At 35.9% G+C, this 14,784-nt stretch overlaps 2 protein-coding genes across 11 annotated transcripts in view; one reads left to right on the top strand and one right to left on the bottom strand.

Annotated features, from left to right (window-relative positions):
• Positions 1 to 14,784, top strand: part of YARS2 (tyrosyl-tRNA synthetase 2) — a 44,117-nt gene that overhangs the window by 26,547 nt on the left and 2,786 nt on the right. The window contains exons 5-6 of one of the 2 annotated variants that reach the window (XM_036252786.1): positions 374 to 662; positions 1,286 to 1,656. In XM_036252786.1, the coding sequence (XP_036108679.1) occupies positions 374 to 533 (160 nt within the window). In that variant the 3' untranslated portion in view covers positions 534 to 662; positions 1,286 to 1,656. Of the gene's footprint in view, positions 1 to 373; positions 663 to 1,285; positions 1,657 to 14,784 lie in introns of those variants that run through there. The other variant, XM_036252785.1, reaches the window with a different exon arrangement.
• Positions 1,847 to 14,784, bottom strand: part of DNM1L (dynamin 1 like) — a 46,512-nt gene continuing 33,574 nt past the window's right edge. For 3 of the 9 annotated variants that reach the window (XM_036252777.1, XM_036252775.1, XM_036252784.1), the window contains 11 exons: positions 13,595 to 13,715; positions 13,239 to 13,394; positions 12,470 to 12,559; positions 9,568 to 9,660; positions 7,357 to 7,413; positions 6,395 to 6,472; positions 6,089 to 6,121; positions 4,326 to 4,502; positions 4,043 to 4,152; positions 3,753 to 3,912; positions 1,847 to 3,592 (listed from right to left, as the gene is read on the bottom strand). In XM_036252777.1, coding sequence (XP_036108670.1) covers positions 3,536 to 3,592; positions 3,753 to 3,912; positions 4,043 to 4,152; positions 4,326 to 4,502; positions 6,089 to 6,121; positions 6,395 to 6,472; positions 7,357 to 7,413; positions 9,568 to 9,660; positions 12,470 to 12,559; positions 13,239 to 13,394; positions 13,595 to 13,715 — 1,132 coding nt within the window. In that variant the 3' untranslated portion in view covers positions 1,847 to 3,535. The remainder of the gene's footprint in view (positions 3,593 to 3,752; positions 3,913 to 4,042; positions 4,153 to 4,325; positions 4,503 to 6,088; positions 6,122 to 6,394; positions 6,473 to 7,356; positions 7,414 to 9,567; positions 9,661 to 12,469; positions 12,560 to 13,238; positions 13,395 to 13,594; positions 13,716 to 14,784) is intronic. The other 6 variants (XM_036252782.1, XM_036252780.1, XM_036252779.1 and 3 more) reach the window with 3 other exon arrangements.

Here is a 14,784-nt window from a genome sequence, read left to right as displayed (position 1 = left end):
TTGGCCTGTGGACCAGAGAGTCCAGATTCGATTCTGGCCAAGGGCATGTACCTTAGTTGCATTTCATCTCCAGCCCCGGTTGGGGTCGTGTGGGAGGCAACGAGTCAATGCATCTCTCTCTCACATTGATGTTTCTTTCTCTCCCTCCCACTCTGTCTGAAGATAAATGTAAAAATATCCTCTGGTGAGGATTAAAAAAAAGAGCATTAAAGGGAGGCAGAATCTAGTAAATGTGAAGATAAATTCAGAGCTAAAAGACTTCAACTGGAGAGCCTCTGAAATTTAAATGATGTATAGTGATGATGTATGTGTATTGTGGGGAAAGATAAACAGTGAATGGATTTATCTAGTTACTAAGTATTTCTATTTTTAGGTATCGGATGATAACAGAAGGTGGAGTCAGTATAAATCACAGACAAGTAACAAATCCCGAGAGTGTTTTGGTTTTTGGACAACATATTCTTAAGAATGGACTTTCACTACTTAAAATAGGAAAAAGGAATTTCTACATTATAAAATGGCTTCAGCTATGATGAAAAATTCTTCTGGTGATTCAAACTTACCATCCTTCATTCTGAAGACATTCGAAAGGTTGGCTCCAAAATTTACACCTTCACGTGCACACATCAGCAAAGAATGGAGTATACTCTAGGCCTCACAGTGTGAGTAATTTCATTGTTTGTATAGGCTGGCTAATAAGGTGTTTGTGCAGTGATGGGGTATTTTTATTTCCTGATCCTTAAACATTGACTACCATAGAAAACCCTGCTTTCCAGGGTTAATCTATTTTTAAAGTTATACTTTATGAAAAAATTAAATGCTGTCTTTCCAGTCCTATTTTGCTCTCCTTTTTGGACATGAGGAGGAACATGGAAAAGAGGTGGCATAAAGAGTTGTGGATACTTTTATATCTAGTATATATCTCACAAGTGTCTGTTGTTCTAAAACCAGTGCCTCTCACATCCACATTGGAAATGCAAAATCTAGTATTGGAAACTGATTTTTGTTGTGTAGGAACAAGTACAGGTCTTAAAAAGGAGAAAAATTAAACAGCCATAATTGGCATTAGGAATGACAATAGAAATAGTTTATTTTTAAAGAAAAGATTAAAAATCAGTTCTTGACTTTTCAGAACGTTTCTAATTGTGTTCCACTCCCTTACCTGTGGTTCAGTGTAACTAAATTCACTCACAGCTTTGTTTTCTCAGAGTACTCAGGCAGCAATAGTTTATAAATTTGAAAACTTTTAAATTAGTTTTAAGTTTCAACTTCTGTTTCCAACCAGATTGCAACTTGAGATAAACTGAAAACTTAAGTACAGTAACCAAAGAAGTAAAACAGGCAAATGTTGTTATACCAACTAACCAATCATATGAGAATATCAAAAAGACACTCAGGTAAGGGAAGTTTTCAGGTAAAATGTAAAGGACTTGGTATCAAGACTTAGTTATACTCTGTATACATTAGGCAAATTAAATCTCCAGAACTGTTTCCACATATGACAGATCAAGGTAATAGCACCCCATTTCCCTGAGCGTCAAGTGAAAGGCACAAACACACAGAATGGTTCACAACCAAATTTCTTCTAGAAAACCTTACAGGCAGTAAAGTGTGGTTTTAATGTTCAAGTTCTAGCTATTTTCTACCTGGATTACTTGGAGCAAGTCACTGTCTTCATATACAGAAATGGAGATATTAGAATACTTCAGTGTTAGAATCTATTAAGAAAGTCATAAAACTTTTATACACTATAAACTGTATTAGATTTATATGTTAAAAAGCTAGAATTTAAACCTTTTTCTGAGAGTCAAGTTAGGAAGAATTCATTTACTGATAAACTTTAATGTCATTTCAGACCAGCAATTTTATTTACACAGCAAGAACATACAGATATCCATTATAAATGTCACAGATCATCTCTACATTTCAGAACTTCACTCAGTTTAAGGGCCAACAAAGGTTTTCTCTTTCCATGCCTTTCTTGCCTGTTTTTCTTTGTACAAGGTGTGTAGTACTAGAAAGTGCATTACCATAGCATGTCTTTAAAGGGAACATTTTAAATTGGAAATGTTTGAAATGCTGGAGAAAGGCGCTTTAGAAGGGGTTTTTCCCCCTTACAAATTCAAAAGGCTAAAATGGTAATCATCTGAAATAAGTAAATCAAGGATGGCTAGAATTTCAAAGCTGATGTTTAATGATGGCGGAGTGATTTTAAAGTGCATTAACAGACATTTTGATACCATGTATTTTATCAAGATGGCACTACTAACCAATTCAAAGTACCATATCATGTCAGACTGAATCTGGGTGTTTTTTGTTGTGTGAGATAAGTTGGTGAGCCTGTTATTTCTTAGTAAATGGGTACCATAAGCTGAAGTTAACAGATATATTCATATTGCCAATATCCTTCATAAATGTTGTAACTTAAGTAAATTCTATATTGCAGATAATAAAATTTATTTTTAACATGTTGTTAAGCAGTGGAGCTAGATGCCTTAAAGATTTTGACCATTATCTTAAAATTTATAATGTAATTCATATCAAGAGTCACCTGAGGAATTTTAACAAAATGTATGTTATGTTCTAAACCTCACCTCCAAGCCTCTGAATTAATTTAGTTGTCTATAAGCCATTAGGGGTGTTTTCTTTAAATAAGGCTCCACCAGTATTTTCATACCTTGTTCTAATATATTTTGCTGGTGTGAAGCAAAAGTAACTATTGCCAAGTAATATTTAGTTTTAAGTCCCAACTCCAATGAATCTTGGAGCATGGTGTGCCCTAATTTAAAGATGTACCTGAATTACTATCATATTTGAAAACCAAGGGGAGTATTTTTTAGAACTTCTAAAAACCAAAAGGAGCTGGTCAAGTCTAGATGGTTGTTTTTAATACAGGAGAATGTAATTCATGCTTCTAGGTTTAATACGAATCAAAGATTAATGCACGAGGGCAGTATGGACCCAGAAGTGGAAGGGCTGTGCAGTTATACATTCTGCACAGTTACACACACTGTATCCTTGTTCTAGATCCTCTCATACAGCCAGCTTTCTTACTCACACATCAAAGGTTGCAGAGATAAAGCGAAATCAAAGGACAGGTGGAATACAGTGACTATGTGAGTAACTTGTCAACCCACATCTTTCAAAGCCAGACCAGTTTATATAGTGCATGCAGTACAGTCGTATGAAGTGTCTTGGTGCGTTCTTCTTGAAGGACCATGGCAGCAGATTACACAGGTCATCGTATCCACAGACAAGCTGCTTGTACAAGAGAACATTAACATTTCTTTTAAGTTCAAATGAAACTGTCACATGACAGACTTGATGTATTTTATATATACTGGGAAACTTCAGAAACAGCCTTTTATTTGGATTAAATGTGCGATTTCATTCTGTAATAGAGTACAATTCTCAGTGTATAGCCAGTCTTCATATAAGCAGATTCATACCACTGTAATACACAGGAGTTCATAAATAAGTAGGCAGTAACTAGCAACTTTCGAGTCAACAAAGTCTCAGTATTATGCATTTCTCTTCACCAAAGGTGAGTCTCTCGGATTTCAGCAATAATTTGACCTGCTCCTTGTAATGCCTGTATTAAAGAAGATAAAAATTAAATTCATATTTATGATATTAAAGACCTGAATTTTGTGGGGCAATCCCTCTGGACCCAAGGTTCATAATGCATTTTAAACAACAGATGTTTATATCTACAACCCAAGTGTGAAAATTTTTTTAAAAAATCACAATACCTTTAGCATATCAGCTGCTTCTTTTCTACGCTGTGCCATGTCCTCAGATTCAGTCAGGAGATCATCCAGTAAGGATGATTTATACAGCTGTCCTACTAACTCACTCTGAAGAGTATCTTTCACATGATTAACCAAAAAATGCATCACTGCCTTTGGCACACTGCAAAATAAACAATAAGATGATCCATTTGATTTAGAATAAAAACCTAAAAATAAAAAAATACATCTATTTTCAAAACAGATTGTGGAATTAATTGCAGTATTGCAGTCTGATTTCATTATGTACTAACCTGTCTTGAATATTCTTCCTGACAATAAGAAAATATGATTTGATGAGTCGTTCAATAACCTCACAATCTCGCTGCTCGCGGGCAGATAGTTTGCGTGCAACAGGAACTGGCTAAATGGGATGAGGGGAAGAAAAAATATTACTTTTATGCCATTTTGAAATGGCAATATTTAGCATTCAGGGAGTTTCTGAGACTTTTAGTTCCCTTTGTCTTTTGTAGTGTTTTCCTACACTAGTAATTGGTTATCTTATTAGTCCTCAACCAAATTCTCATGGCTTATTACCACATCCAGCAGATTCACAGCGTGGCCTTTTTGTGGACTGGCTGGCATAATTGGAATTGGTTTTGATTTTTCCTCAGCTAATAACTCTTCAGCTTTTGAAGTTTTCAGCATTCCTCTCCAGTTGCCTGTTGTTGGTTCTTGAACAGCATCTCCAACCCCACCAGCTCCAGATACAACCTGGAAAAAAAAAAAAGAACAGATGTTCCAAAATCTCTACCAACCATTTCAAATCTGACCATAAACAAAGTTCATTTTCTCTGACACACATCCAGTACCCAGCTGGAGTCAGAAAGAGATGGGGTGCATGTATAACTGGAAGCTTGAACTATCTAAATGAAGAGTTTCTGCTATAACAATGTTTGCAATCATCCACCAATATTATTTATTTCCTTTGGCATTTCCTAACTTTTCCAAGCCCTCTTTTACCAGGACTGTAGAAAAAGTATAAGATGCCCTTAAAAAACAAGACTGCTCATTAAAAGCACAAGGAAAACCAGAACTACCACTCAGCTTATTTTTTCCAAGTAACCTTAAACACTGTTGAACTGTGATTTCTCCAAAACTTGTTTATGTATTGCTCAAGTTACTTTACATTTAGTCAACAAAATATCCTAAGATAAAAGAACCTTTTTAATAAAAGAAATAAGAATATACCCATAATTCTTAGGCTGATAGTAACTTTAAGCTGCCTGAAATGTGACATAAGTACAAGTTCCCTCAATGTCTACACTCATGACTAGGATAATGAGAAAAACATAATTCATCAACATTTAAGAGACCAGATGCTCTTTAAGATCTCATACTCTAAACTGGATATAAGATGACATCCAAAATTTATAAGTAGAAATAAAAATGGCTTACATAAAGGTAAAAAAAAAAAAAGAGCGTTATGGTAGTTGTTGTTATGGTAGTTGTTTAAAAATGTCAGTTTTGGGTATCATTCTGGCCTAAGTTTATCTCTAAGTTAGATGAGCTTTATCTAAATATAGGCAGTATATTACATATTAATTTTCAAATGTTAACTATACATGAATGGCACAACAACTAAAATCTTAAGCAAGCAAATGCAGGGTGGTGCCATGAGTGAAATAACACTTCAGTAATGATTTAGATGGTTCTCTTAAGGTTTGAGCACAGACGGCTGAGAGAAGAGAAGACATTTATCAGGTTTTATTTGAGGTTCAGACCTTAAATCTGGACAATAAAGAAAGGAGCTAAATGGCAGAAAAAACAGAAGAATGGGTCTGAAAAATTTACAGATTATTAATTTTCCCATAAAAAGGTTATCAAGAATCAATAGTCTCAAACTCTCACAGCCCCCCATTTGTATCAATGTGCTTAAGCTACTGAGGCTCGTGTTAAACTACCTACATATATATAGGGTGACAAACTGAACGGAAGCATAAGAAAGAAGCATGAGAGGGTTTATCTACTAGTACTGGACAGATCTCAGAACATTTAAAGAAGACATGTCCAAAAGTACAAATTCCATCTCTGGAATCTTAATTCCCAACCAAAATATTAAATTCTAAACTATGCTCGAAGGTAATAGAAAACAGTGGGAAATCCTATCATTGTTATTAGTTAAAACTAGAATTAATACCATCTTAAAGGGGTTACTTAGGTAAGAGCAACATTAAAGACATAACACAGACAAGGAGTTAGATGCCACTGTACAGACAGGTTCTTCAATGATTTTGAAACACAGTGTTTCAGTGAGAAACAAAGGTACCAACATTGCCATTCTAAAGCAAGAGACTCACATTTTTAGTTTCTCTTCTGCTGTCCTGAATTAACTGTTAAAAGATATGTTAAAACATGCAGTTTAACAAGCAAAATTTCAATATCAATGGCTTGAAAGTCAAAAAGTGCAGAATAATTTCCTCTTTAACTTCTTTTTCTGTGTTCATCTTCTATATTGCAAGCAAAAGCATGTCAAGAAGTATTTTATAAGTATACATTGTTATATATAGCCCATATTAACATTGTTTTTCAGTGTACTGTTTCCAGATGATTATATTGCACTGAACAACTAGGCATGCAGGCTTAGACTAAGAATCGGAACAGACCTTGCCATCAGCCTCAGCAGAAGCAGCAGGGGAGGGTTCCTGGGAGGCAGGTGCCAAAGCACTTGGAACTTTAGAAGACTAAAGGCAAAAAATGCAGGGAAAAAAAATCAAGGATGCCAAAATGCATTCAGAAACATTCTATAAGTGTGAATTTCTCCCTCTGTATCAAAATAGTAAAGTAAGATGAAAAACAAAAGTAATCATGGGACATAAAATTAATGTTATTCTGCCTATTTCCTGTACTAATGTCACCTTTGTTAAAGGGTTTTTAAAAACTTCATTTTTATTTTTGGAATTTGGTAAGATCTTTTCTGGTAAAGAATACAAGATACTGGATTTTTATACACATAAACAATACATGCAACTATTATAGGTATTAACCTGTTATGTCTATACTGTCGTCTCCCTCTCCAAAAAGACTTCTTGTTATAATCAAGTCATTAGTCATTCCAACTAATTTTATAAAGTTGATGAAGTCACTGTGAATTTTTATTTTTCAGTTACAACTTACATCAGTATTACCTTATATAAGTTTCATGTATACAGTGTAGTGGTTGGACAGTTATATATTTTACAAAGTGTTCCCCCTGATATTTCCAGTACCCACCTGACACCATACATAGTTTTTACAATATTACTGACTGTATTTCCTATGCAGCACTTTACATTCCCATGACTATTTTGTGACTACCAATCTGTTCTTCTCAATCTCTCCACCTTCTTCAGCCCAGCTCCCCAACACCCCTCCCCTCTATCAATCATTAGCCTGCTCTCTGTAAAAATGCCATTATCTTTAAATTATTCAAAGCCTGATTTTAAACTTGCATACTTTTACTCAAAGAATTAAATACCTCCAACAGAATATTAAAGGGAGAAGAAAAAAATTACTCCTAGGTGTAAGTAACATTACCAATCCATCTTTGCTTAATGGGACTATGCTTCAAAAACTGTTTGTTTTTTACCTTGTCTCGTGATACAGCTGAAGGTAATTCTCTTGCTAGCCGGTTTCTCCTTTGTTCCTATAAAACACAACCAAGCAAAACAAAAGTGTTATCAGAACATTGAGATATAAGACTACTAGAAAATGTTCAGCTTAACTGAAAAGTGTGGAATAACTTACAGTATACCCTCTCACTGTTGGAACTCATGCCATAATTACATTTTAAAACAAACAAATCATTTAACCCAATGCTTCTCAATCTTTTTTTCCTGCCCCAACAAACCTGAGGGATCCAATACAACTGTCAGTAACAGTGGCTCCACTGTACCAGGGATTTTAAATGAGGGGCCATAGACTGAAATATCATGAAATACAACCTTTGTGTTATATTCGCACAACTCCCACACACAAAACCGTAAGTTTGAGAAGTATCTGTGGTAAAGGTTATCCTGTAAGACTGGTCCATTTTCTTTACTCTAAACCATTTCTAGGATATAAATATAGTGTTGAAAACTGATAGTCCTTTCTGTAATCTGGCTAATTTAACAGAGACTTATCAACAACTGTCCACTCTTCTAATATTATGAAAGAAACTCTGTTACATTCAAATCAACAGGTAATGAACAAACACCTACTATATGTCCAGTACCATGACAGGTGCAAGACCATGAAAATATACAGGGATGTCGGTATTAATGACTTTCTTGGCAGCATCTAATATAGTAGGAAAGCATTTAAGTTAAAATTGTTACTAAGTAGAGAGCATTACATGAATATTCTCGAACTTGCAAAAGTTGTAAGTTAATGAAGCTTCACAGTGATATTTTGTGGTTAGTAAAATTTTCTGACAAATATGACCCTCTTCATTTTTTTCATGGGAGGCAATTAAGTGATAAAAATATAGCAGATGATAAGGATTTTAACTATCTTCAAAATAAAAAGTTAAAATGTACATTTTGAAGAGGGACACAAAGCAAAAGGCAGGGGAATCCAAGGACCAGAAATTCTCACCCTAGTCTGTTACCAAGTAGTTACGACCTTAGCTGGCCCTAGAGCCCAACAGTCCTGGCTTCCTTGCTTTGTTAACTGCACAGGTACCAACCATCTACTCTTGTAGGGTTATTGTAAAGATGAAATGAGAATAGTCACTTAAAGTTCTTTGGTGCATTCATTAAAACCAGAGATATATACTCATTTGTAGAAAAATATTGATTTGAATGAAGTCATCATAAATGACCTTACTGTAATTACAAAAACTTCCAGACACAAATTTTCCATGAAGTTGGTGGTTTCAGTGTTACAAGTAAATTCTTGTCCTAAGACAGAGTCTACATGCTAACTTTAACATAACTGCTATCTAGTCTACTTTCCAAGTGTTTAACTTAAGTGCCTCATGTGCATTTTAGAATTTTCCTGACAGTAGGAGTCGCTTCAGCTATTGTAGCTAATAAACAATTCCCTGTACCTGTAAGAGAAGGTGCTTGTCTCCTCCAACAGTGCCCAGCAAAATAAGCACTAAAGCAACAGCTGTTACCATCTGTGGGTCTCAGGTTCCACATCTGTTAGTTTAACCAAAGGGTTGAAGTCATAACCCAGGGTCCCTCCAGTTCCCAAATTCCATGTTTATAATATTCTTTCCATCCATATGCATAAGAAATTTAATACAGAAGGGGACTCTGAGGTCCTATATTAAGGAGTGGCAGAAAATGTACTGTTCTTGAATAAAAGTGGCAGAGAAAAAAACAGCATCATATCAGTTGCTCTATCCACCAGCCTTGGCTCCATCTGGGATCTTTTACAACTTGCGACATTAACCTCAGATGGAAAAAAAATCCATGAAATGCAGTTACCCCAGGTAGGTAGGTAGTAGGTAATTCTTGAAATGTTCCCTTCACAGTTGTCAGAGCCAAATGAAAACAATTTTAGACAATGACTTTGTTTTATGCACTTCAACCCGAATAAACTACAATAACAGTTACAGAAATGGAGCCAGGCAGTCTTTCAATACTAAATCAATGAATCTCAGATTATCTGAGTTACAGTTTCATAAGGAAAAAATGAGAGTAATGCCTCCAGGTGGTTTTGAGAATTAAATTTAAGAATACAATGCCCTTGGCATACTTCTTAGCATATAGTACACATATGTTTTATAGTTACCCCATGCTAAATGTATTTGATATAACTGAGTTACAAGAGTTTTTTTCCTCTCAAAAAGAATTCTAATTGTATTTACCTCTATGTTATTGTTCATTAGCCCACAAGCATCAGCAAAGTCTGGATGTTTTGTGTTGATATAAGCCAATTCAATTGCCACTAAATTATGGACCTAGAAAAAAAAACAATAACATTAGACTATATATAAAAATATGACAACCTAATTTTAAACAGATGATTCTAAAAAGACAATATAGGAAACTGATGCCTAAATAAATATCTGATAATTTTACCCAAACTAATAAATCTTATACCAAAAAATAATTTGCTCTATCTTTTGAATTATTTCTATTTCAGCATCTGAGATTGCATTTCTAAGGGGGGAAAATGATTAAGGTAGTTAGAAGTATTTTGTAAATGTTCAGCAATGTGGGAATAGAGGGATCATATCTCAACATAATAAAGGCCATATATGAAAAACCTACAGGTAACATCATACTCAATGGGCAAAAACTAAAAGCATTCCCCTTAAGAACAAGAACAAGACAGGGATGCCCACTTTCGCCACTCTTATTTAATTTAACATAGTACTGGAAGTCTTAGCCACAGCAATCAGACATGAAGAAAAAATAAAAGGGATCCAAATTGGAAAGAAGAAAGTGAAACTGTCATTATTTGCAGATGACATGATATTATACGTAGATAACCCTAAAGATTCCATCAGACATCTACTAGACTTAATAAACAAATTTGGCAAAGTACAATTAATGTCAAGAAATCAATGGCATTCTTATACAGCAATGATGAAGTCACAGAAAGAGAAACTAAGAAAACATCCCATTTACCATGGCGGCAAAAGAATCAAGATACCTAGGAATAAACTTAACCAAAGAAGTAAAGGACCTCTTCACAGAAAACTACAGGTCATTGAAAAAAAGAAATAGAGGAAGACATAAAAAAGTGGAAGCACATACCTTGTTCATGGATTGGAAGAATTAACATCATTAAAATGTCCATACTACCCAAAGCAATCTACAGATTCAATGCAATCCCCATCAAAATATCAACGACATATTTCACAGAACTAGAACAAACACTCCAAAAGTTTATATGGAACCAAAAATAACCCCGAATATCCACAGCAATCTTGAAAAAGAACAAAGTAGGAGGGATCACATTACCAGATTTCAGGTTATATTACAAAGCCACAGTAATCAAAACAGCCTGGTACTGGCACAAAAACAGGCACATATATCAGTGGAACAGAACAGAGAACCCAGAAATTGACCCAAGACAATATGCTCAATTAATATTCGACAAAGGTGGCAAGAGCATACAGTGGAGTCAAGACAGTGTCTTCAATAAATGGTGTTGGGGAAATTGGACAGCTACCTGCAAAAAAATGAAGCTAGAACACCAACTTACACCATACACGAGAATAAATTCAAAATGGATAAAAGACTTAAATGTGACTCATGAATCCATAAAAATTCTAGAAGAAAATGTAGGCAACAAATCTCAGACATCATATGCAGCAGAATTTTCACTGATACACTCCTAAGGCAACAGAAACAGGAGAAAATGAACACATGGGACTACATCAAACTAAAAAGCTTCTGCACAGCAAAAGAAACAACCATTAAAACGGAAAGGGACCCCACTATATGGGAGACCATAATCGCCAATGATGCATCAGATAAGGGGTTAATTTCCAAAATATATAGAGTGCTCATACAATTCAACAAAAGGAAGACAAAGAACCCAATTAAAAAAAAGAGCAGAGGACCTAAATAGACACCTCTCCAAAAAGGACATACAAATGGCCAAGAGACATATGAAGAAATGCTCAACATCACTAATCATCAGAGAAATGCAAATTAAAACAACAATGAGGTATCACCTCACACCTCCCAGAATGGCCGCCATCAACAAATCATCAAACAAGTGTTGGCGATGATGTGGAGAAAAGGGGACTCTAGTACACTGCTGGTAAGAATGCAGACTCGTGCAGCCACTATGGAAAACACTATGGTGTTACCTCAAAAAGTTAAAAATGGCCCTGGCCGGTTTGGCTCAGCGGTTGGAGTGTCGGCCTGCGGTACAGAGATACCCGGGTTCGGTTCCCGCTAAGGGCACGTGCCTCGGTTGCAGTTTGTCCCCGGCCCTGGTTGGTCGTGCGGGTGGCAGCCACTCGATGTGTCCCTTCACATCAATGTTTCTCTCTCTCTCTCTCTCTCTCTCTTCCTCTCTCTCCCTCCCGCTCTATCTGAACCAAAAATGGAAAAGTGTCCTCGGGTGAGGATAAAAGAAAAAAAAAAGTTAAAAATGGAACTGCCATTTGACCCAGTGGGCTGTCTCCTACATGCCCCATACTGGGGACTGGGCCCACAACCTGGGCATGTGCCTTGAGCGGGAATCGAACCAGCAACCCAGGCACATGCCCTTGACTGGGACTTGAACCCACGACTCTTCAGTGTACAGGTTGATGCTCTAACCACTAAACACAATAGCCAGGGCCAGCATTCTCATTTTAAAGAACAGCAACACACAAAATAAGGGCAAGCAACCATGATATTAGGGTATTAGGTCATCAAACAAGCAAACTGTAGAAGTGGCGAAATTATCCTGATATACATCAGAGTTAAAATAAGAGCTTGCTATAAAGGCTCCTTTTACTGGGGCTAAAGATGAAACTGACTTTCCCTTAGATCAGTGATCCAACGTAACAGAGCAAAGCTATTCACAAACCTCAATAATTCCCTTCTCATGAAAACCTGTGGCTGCAGACTAACAATTAAAATATGAAGAAAAATACACTTTGTATCAGAATTATTAGTTTCCTTTTAAATAAAACTGAAATCCACTTTCTTTTCCCTTCCCAATACACTGAGAAACATGCCTAATCTAAAGCAATCCTAATGCTGTACAAAAACATTTTTAATGATAGTGACTACAGTGATATTTGTGAAATAACAGCTCACCATTTCATTGGTCACTGGCAACCGTTTACGAAGAAGGCAAGTTACTACTTCAACTATGGCATCATGAAGTTTAGGAAACCGCAACAGCTCCTATATATGATAGAAGAAAGAAAAATGTAAGTCCACTTTATTTCCAAGGAAATTAAATAATCACTGAAATACTGATTTAGATTTGGAAACAACATTTATTTTTATTTTTTTGTTAACCCTCACCTGAGGATATTTTTTTCCATTGAGTTTTAGGGAGGGAGGGAGGGAGAAACATCGATGTGAGAGGGACACCTTTATTGGTTGCCTCCCAAATGACCACCAGGGCCGGAGATCAAACCTGCAACCCAGGTACATGCCCTTGACCAGGAATCAAATCCACAACCCTTCAGTCTGCAGGCTAACGCTCTAACCACTAAGCCCAACTGACCAGGACTGGAAGCTACATTACATATACTATTTCAAAGCACTTTTTTTTTTTTTTAAGTAATTGTTTTCTTTATTGATTTTAGAGAGTGAGGGAGAGAGAAAGAAACATTGACCGAAGAGAACATTGATTGGCCTCCTCCTGCATGCTCCCCACTGGGGATTGAGCCCACAACCTGGGCATGTGCCCTAACTGGGACTCGAACTGGCAACCTCTGGGTACATGGGTCAATGCTCAACCACTGAGCCATGCCAGTTAGGCAAAGAACTGCACATTTTAACTTACACCTTCCACCCCCTGGACACCTCATGTCTTTTACTACATAATCTGGAACCTGTTACATTTCTCAGTTACCTGTGTACTGTAATTGCTACAGTGCTGAATGATCCTCTGCATTTCCTCATGAACCAGTTCCACACAACGGAGGCTGGGCTCTTCCAGACGTTTGATCTGCCGCTTGACCAGTAACTCAAATGAAACTTCAGGCACAAACAAAGCTGGACGAGGACCCTAAAAGAATTCAATTTCAAGCTCTTGTAGCTATATATCATTTAGTTTTTCCCAAAGGTTAAAATAAATCACATTTTGATATTTTTCACGAGAAGTGCTTCCTAATTTCATGCATAAGAACAAAGAAGCTGTACAATATGGGTAAAAAATAAATGAAGGTTTAACCTCATTTCAAAAAATTCTGAATTAAACATACTCACAGTAGCATTTCTAATGGCAGTCAATATGTCAATAGTGTTAAGGCCACCTAGTGGGTCAACAGATTCTAAGGTTCTCCCAAAAGTCTCATGGAAAATGTAACAGATTCTAGCACCACCGCATCTGAAAGGCAATGACAATGAACTATATGGTTTCTAGTATTACTAAAAAGGAAAGCTACAAGTTAGAAGTCTTTCTAATAAGCTTTACGTGTCACTCATCTTCTGAGAAAATCTCAGATAAAAAAATTAGACTATTCCCATTTTCATGTGTCCTCAACACTACTGTGAACCAGTTTCTATGATTTTTTTTTAAACAGGGAAAAGGAGTAATTTCATGAAAGGCATTCACACACTCACACACACAGAGTAACTGTTCTATCAAGAAACGTCAGTTCTAAGAAGTACTAAACATCTTTTCTCTGACCTAGTTTTCTTCAACTAGACTATGAGTTCCTTAAGGAACTCTATAAAGGGCCAGATAGTAAATATTTTAGGCTTTTCAAGCCATAATTATCTCTGTCACAACTATTCAATTCTGCTATTGATCACAAAAGCAATCATAGATAATATGTAAACAAATAAGCACAGCTGTGTTCTAATAAGACATATGCATACTAAAATTTGAGTTTTTCTGATTTAAAATTTTTTTCAACCATTTAAAAATGCAAAAATTCTTAACCAATGGACTCTAGTTAGCCTAATCCTGCTTTAAACAAATTAAATCTCTGGGCTTACGTACGAGGCAACTTGTGTTTCTTTATCCCTAGTGTTATCTTTTTCTCCCCAAATCATCCCTATTTTCACCATCACTATTCACAACTTCTTTACAGCAGTCTAAGCAAAAGGTTCAAGCCTAACATTTTGCTAAGTGAAATAAGCCCAGACACAAAAGGACAAATATTATATGATTCCCATCATAGAAAAGATCTAGAATAGACATATTCATAGAGACAAAGTAAATTAGAGGTTACCAGGGGCTGGGGGAGAGGGGAAACTAAAGAGATATTATTTAAATGGATACAGTTTCTGTTGGGGCAATGAAAAAATTTTGGAAACATATTATTGATGGTTGTACAATATTGTGAATGTTAATGCCACTGAATTATATGCTTAAAAATGGTTAAAATAATCAGTAATTGGTCTTTCTGACTCCAACTTTCTCTCCAAATAATTTTCATAATGACCAGAAT

The sequence above is a fragment of the Molossus molossus genome, unplaced genomic scaffold (genome assembly GCF_014108415.1).
Source record: "Molossus molossus isolate mMolMol1 unplaced genomic scaffold, mMolMol1.p scaffold_m16_p_10, whole genome shotgun sequence".
NCBI lineage: Eukaryota > Metazoa > Chordata > Mammalia > Chiroptera > Molossidae > Molossus > Molossus molossus.
This window is presented reverse-complemented; position numbering and strand designations above follow the sequence as displayed.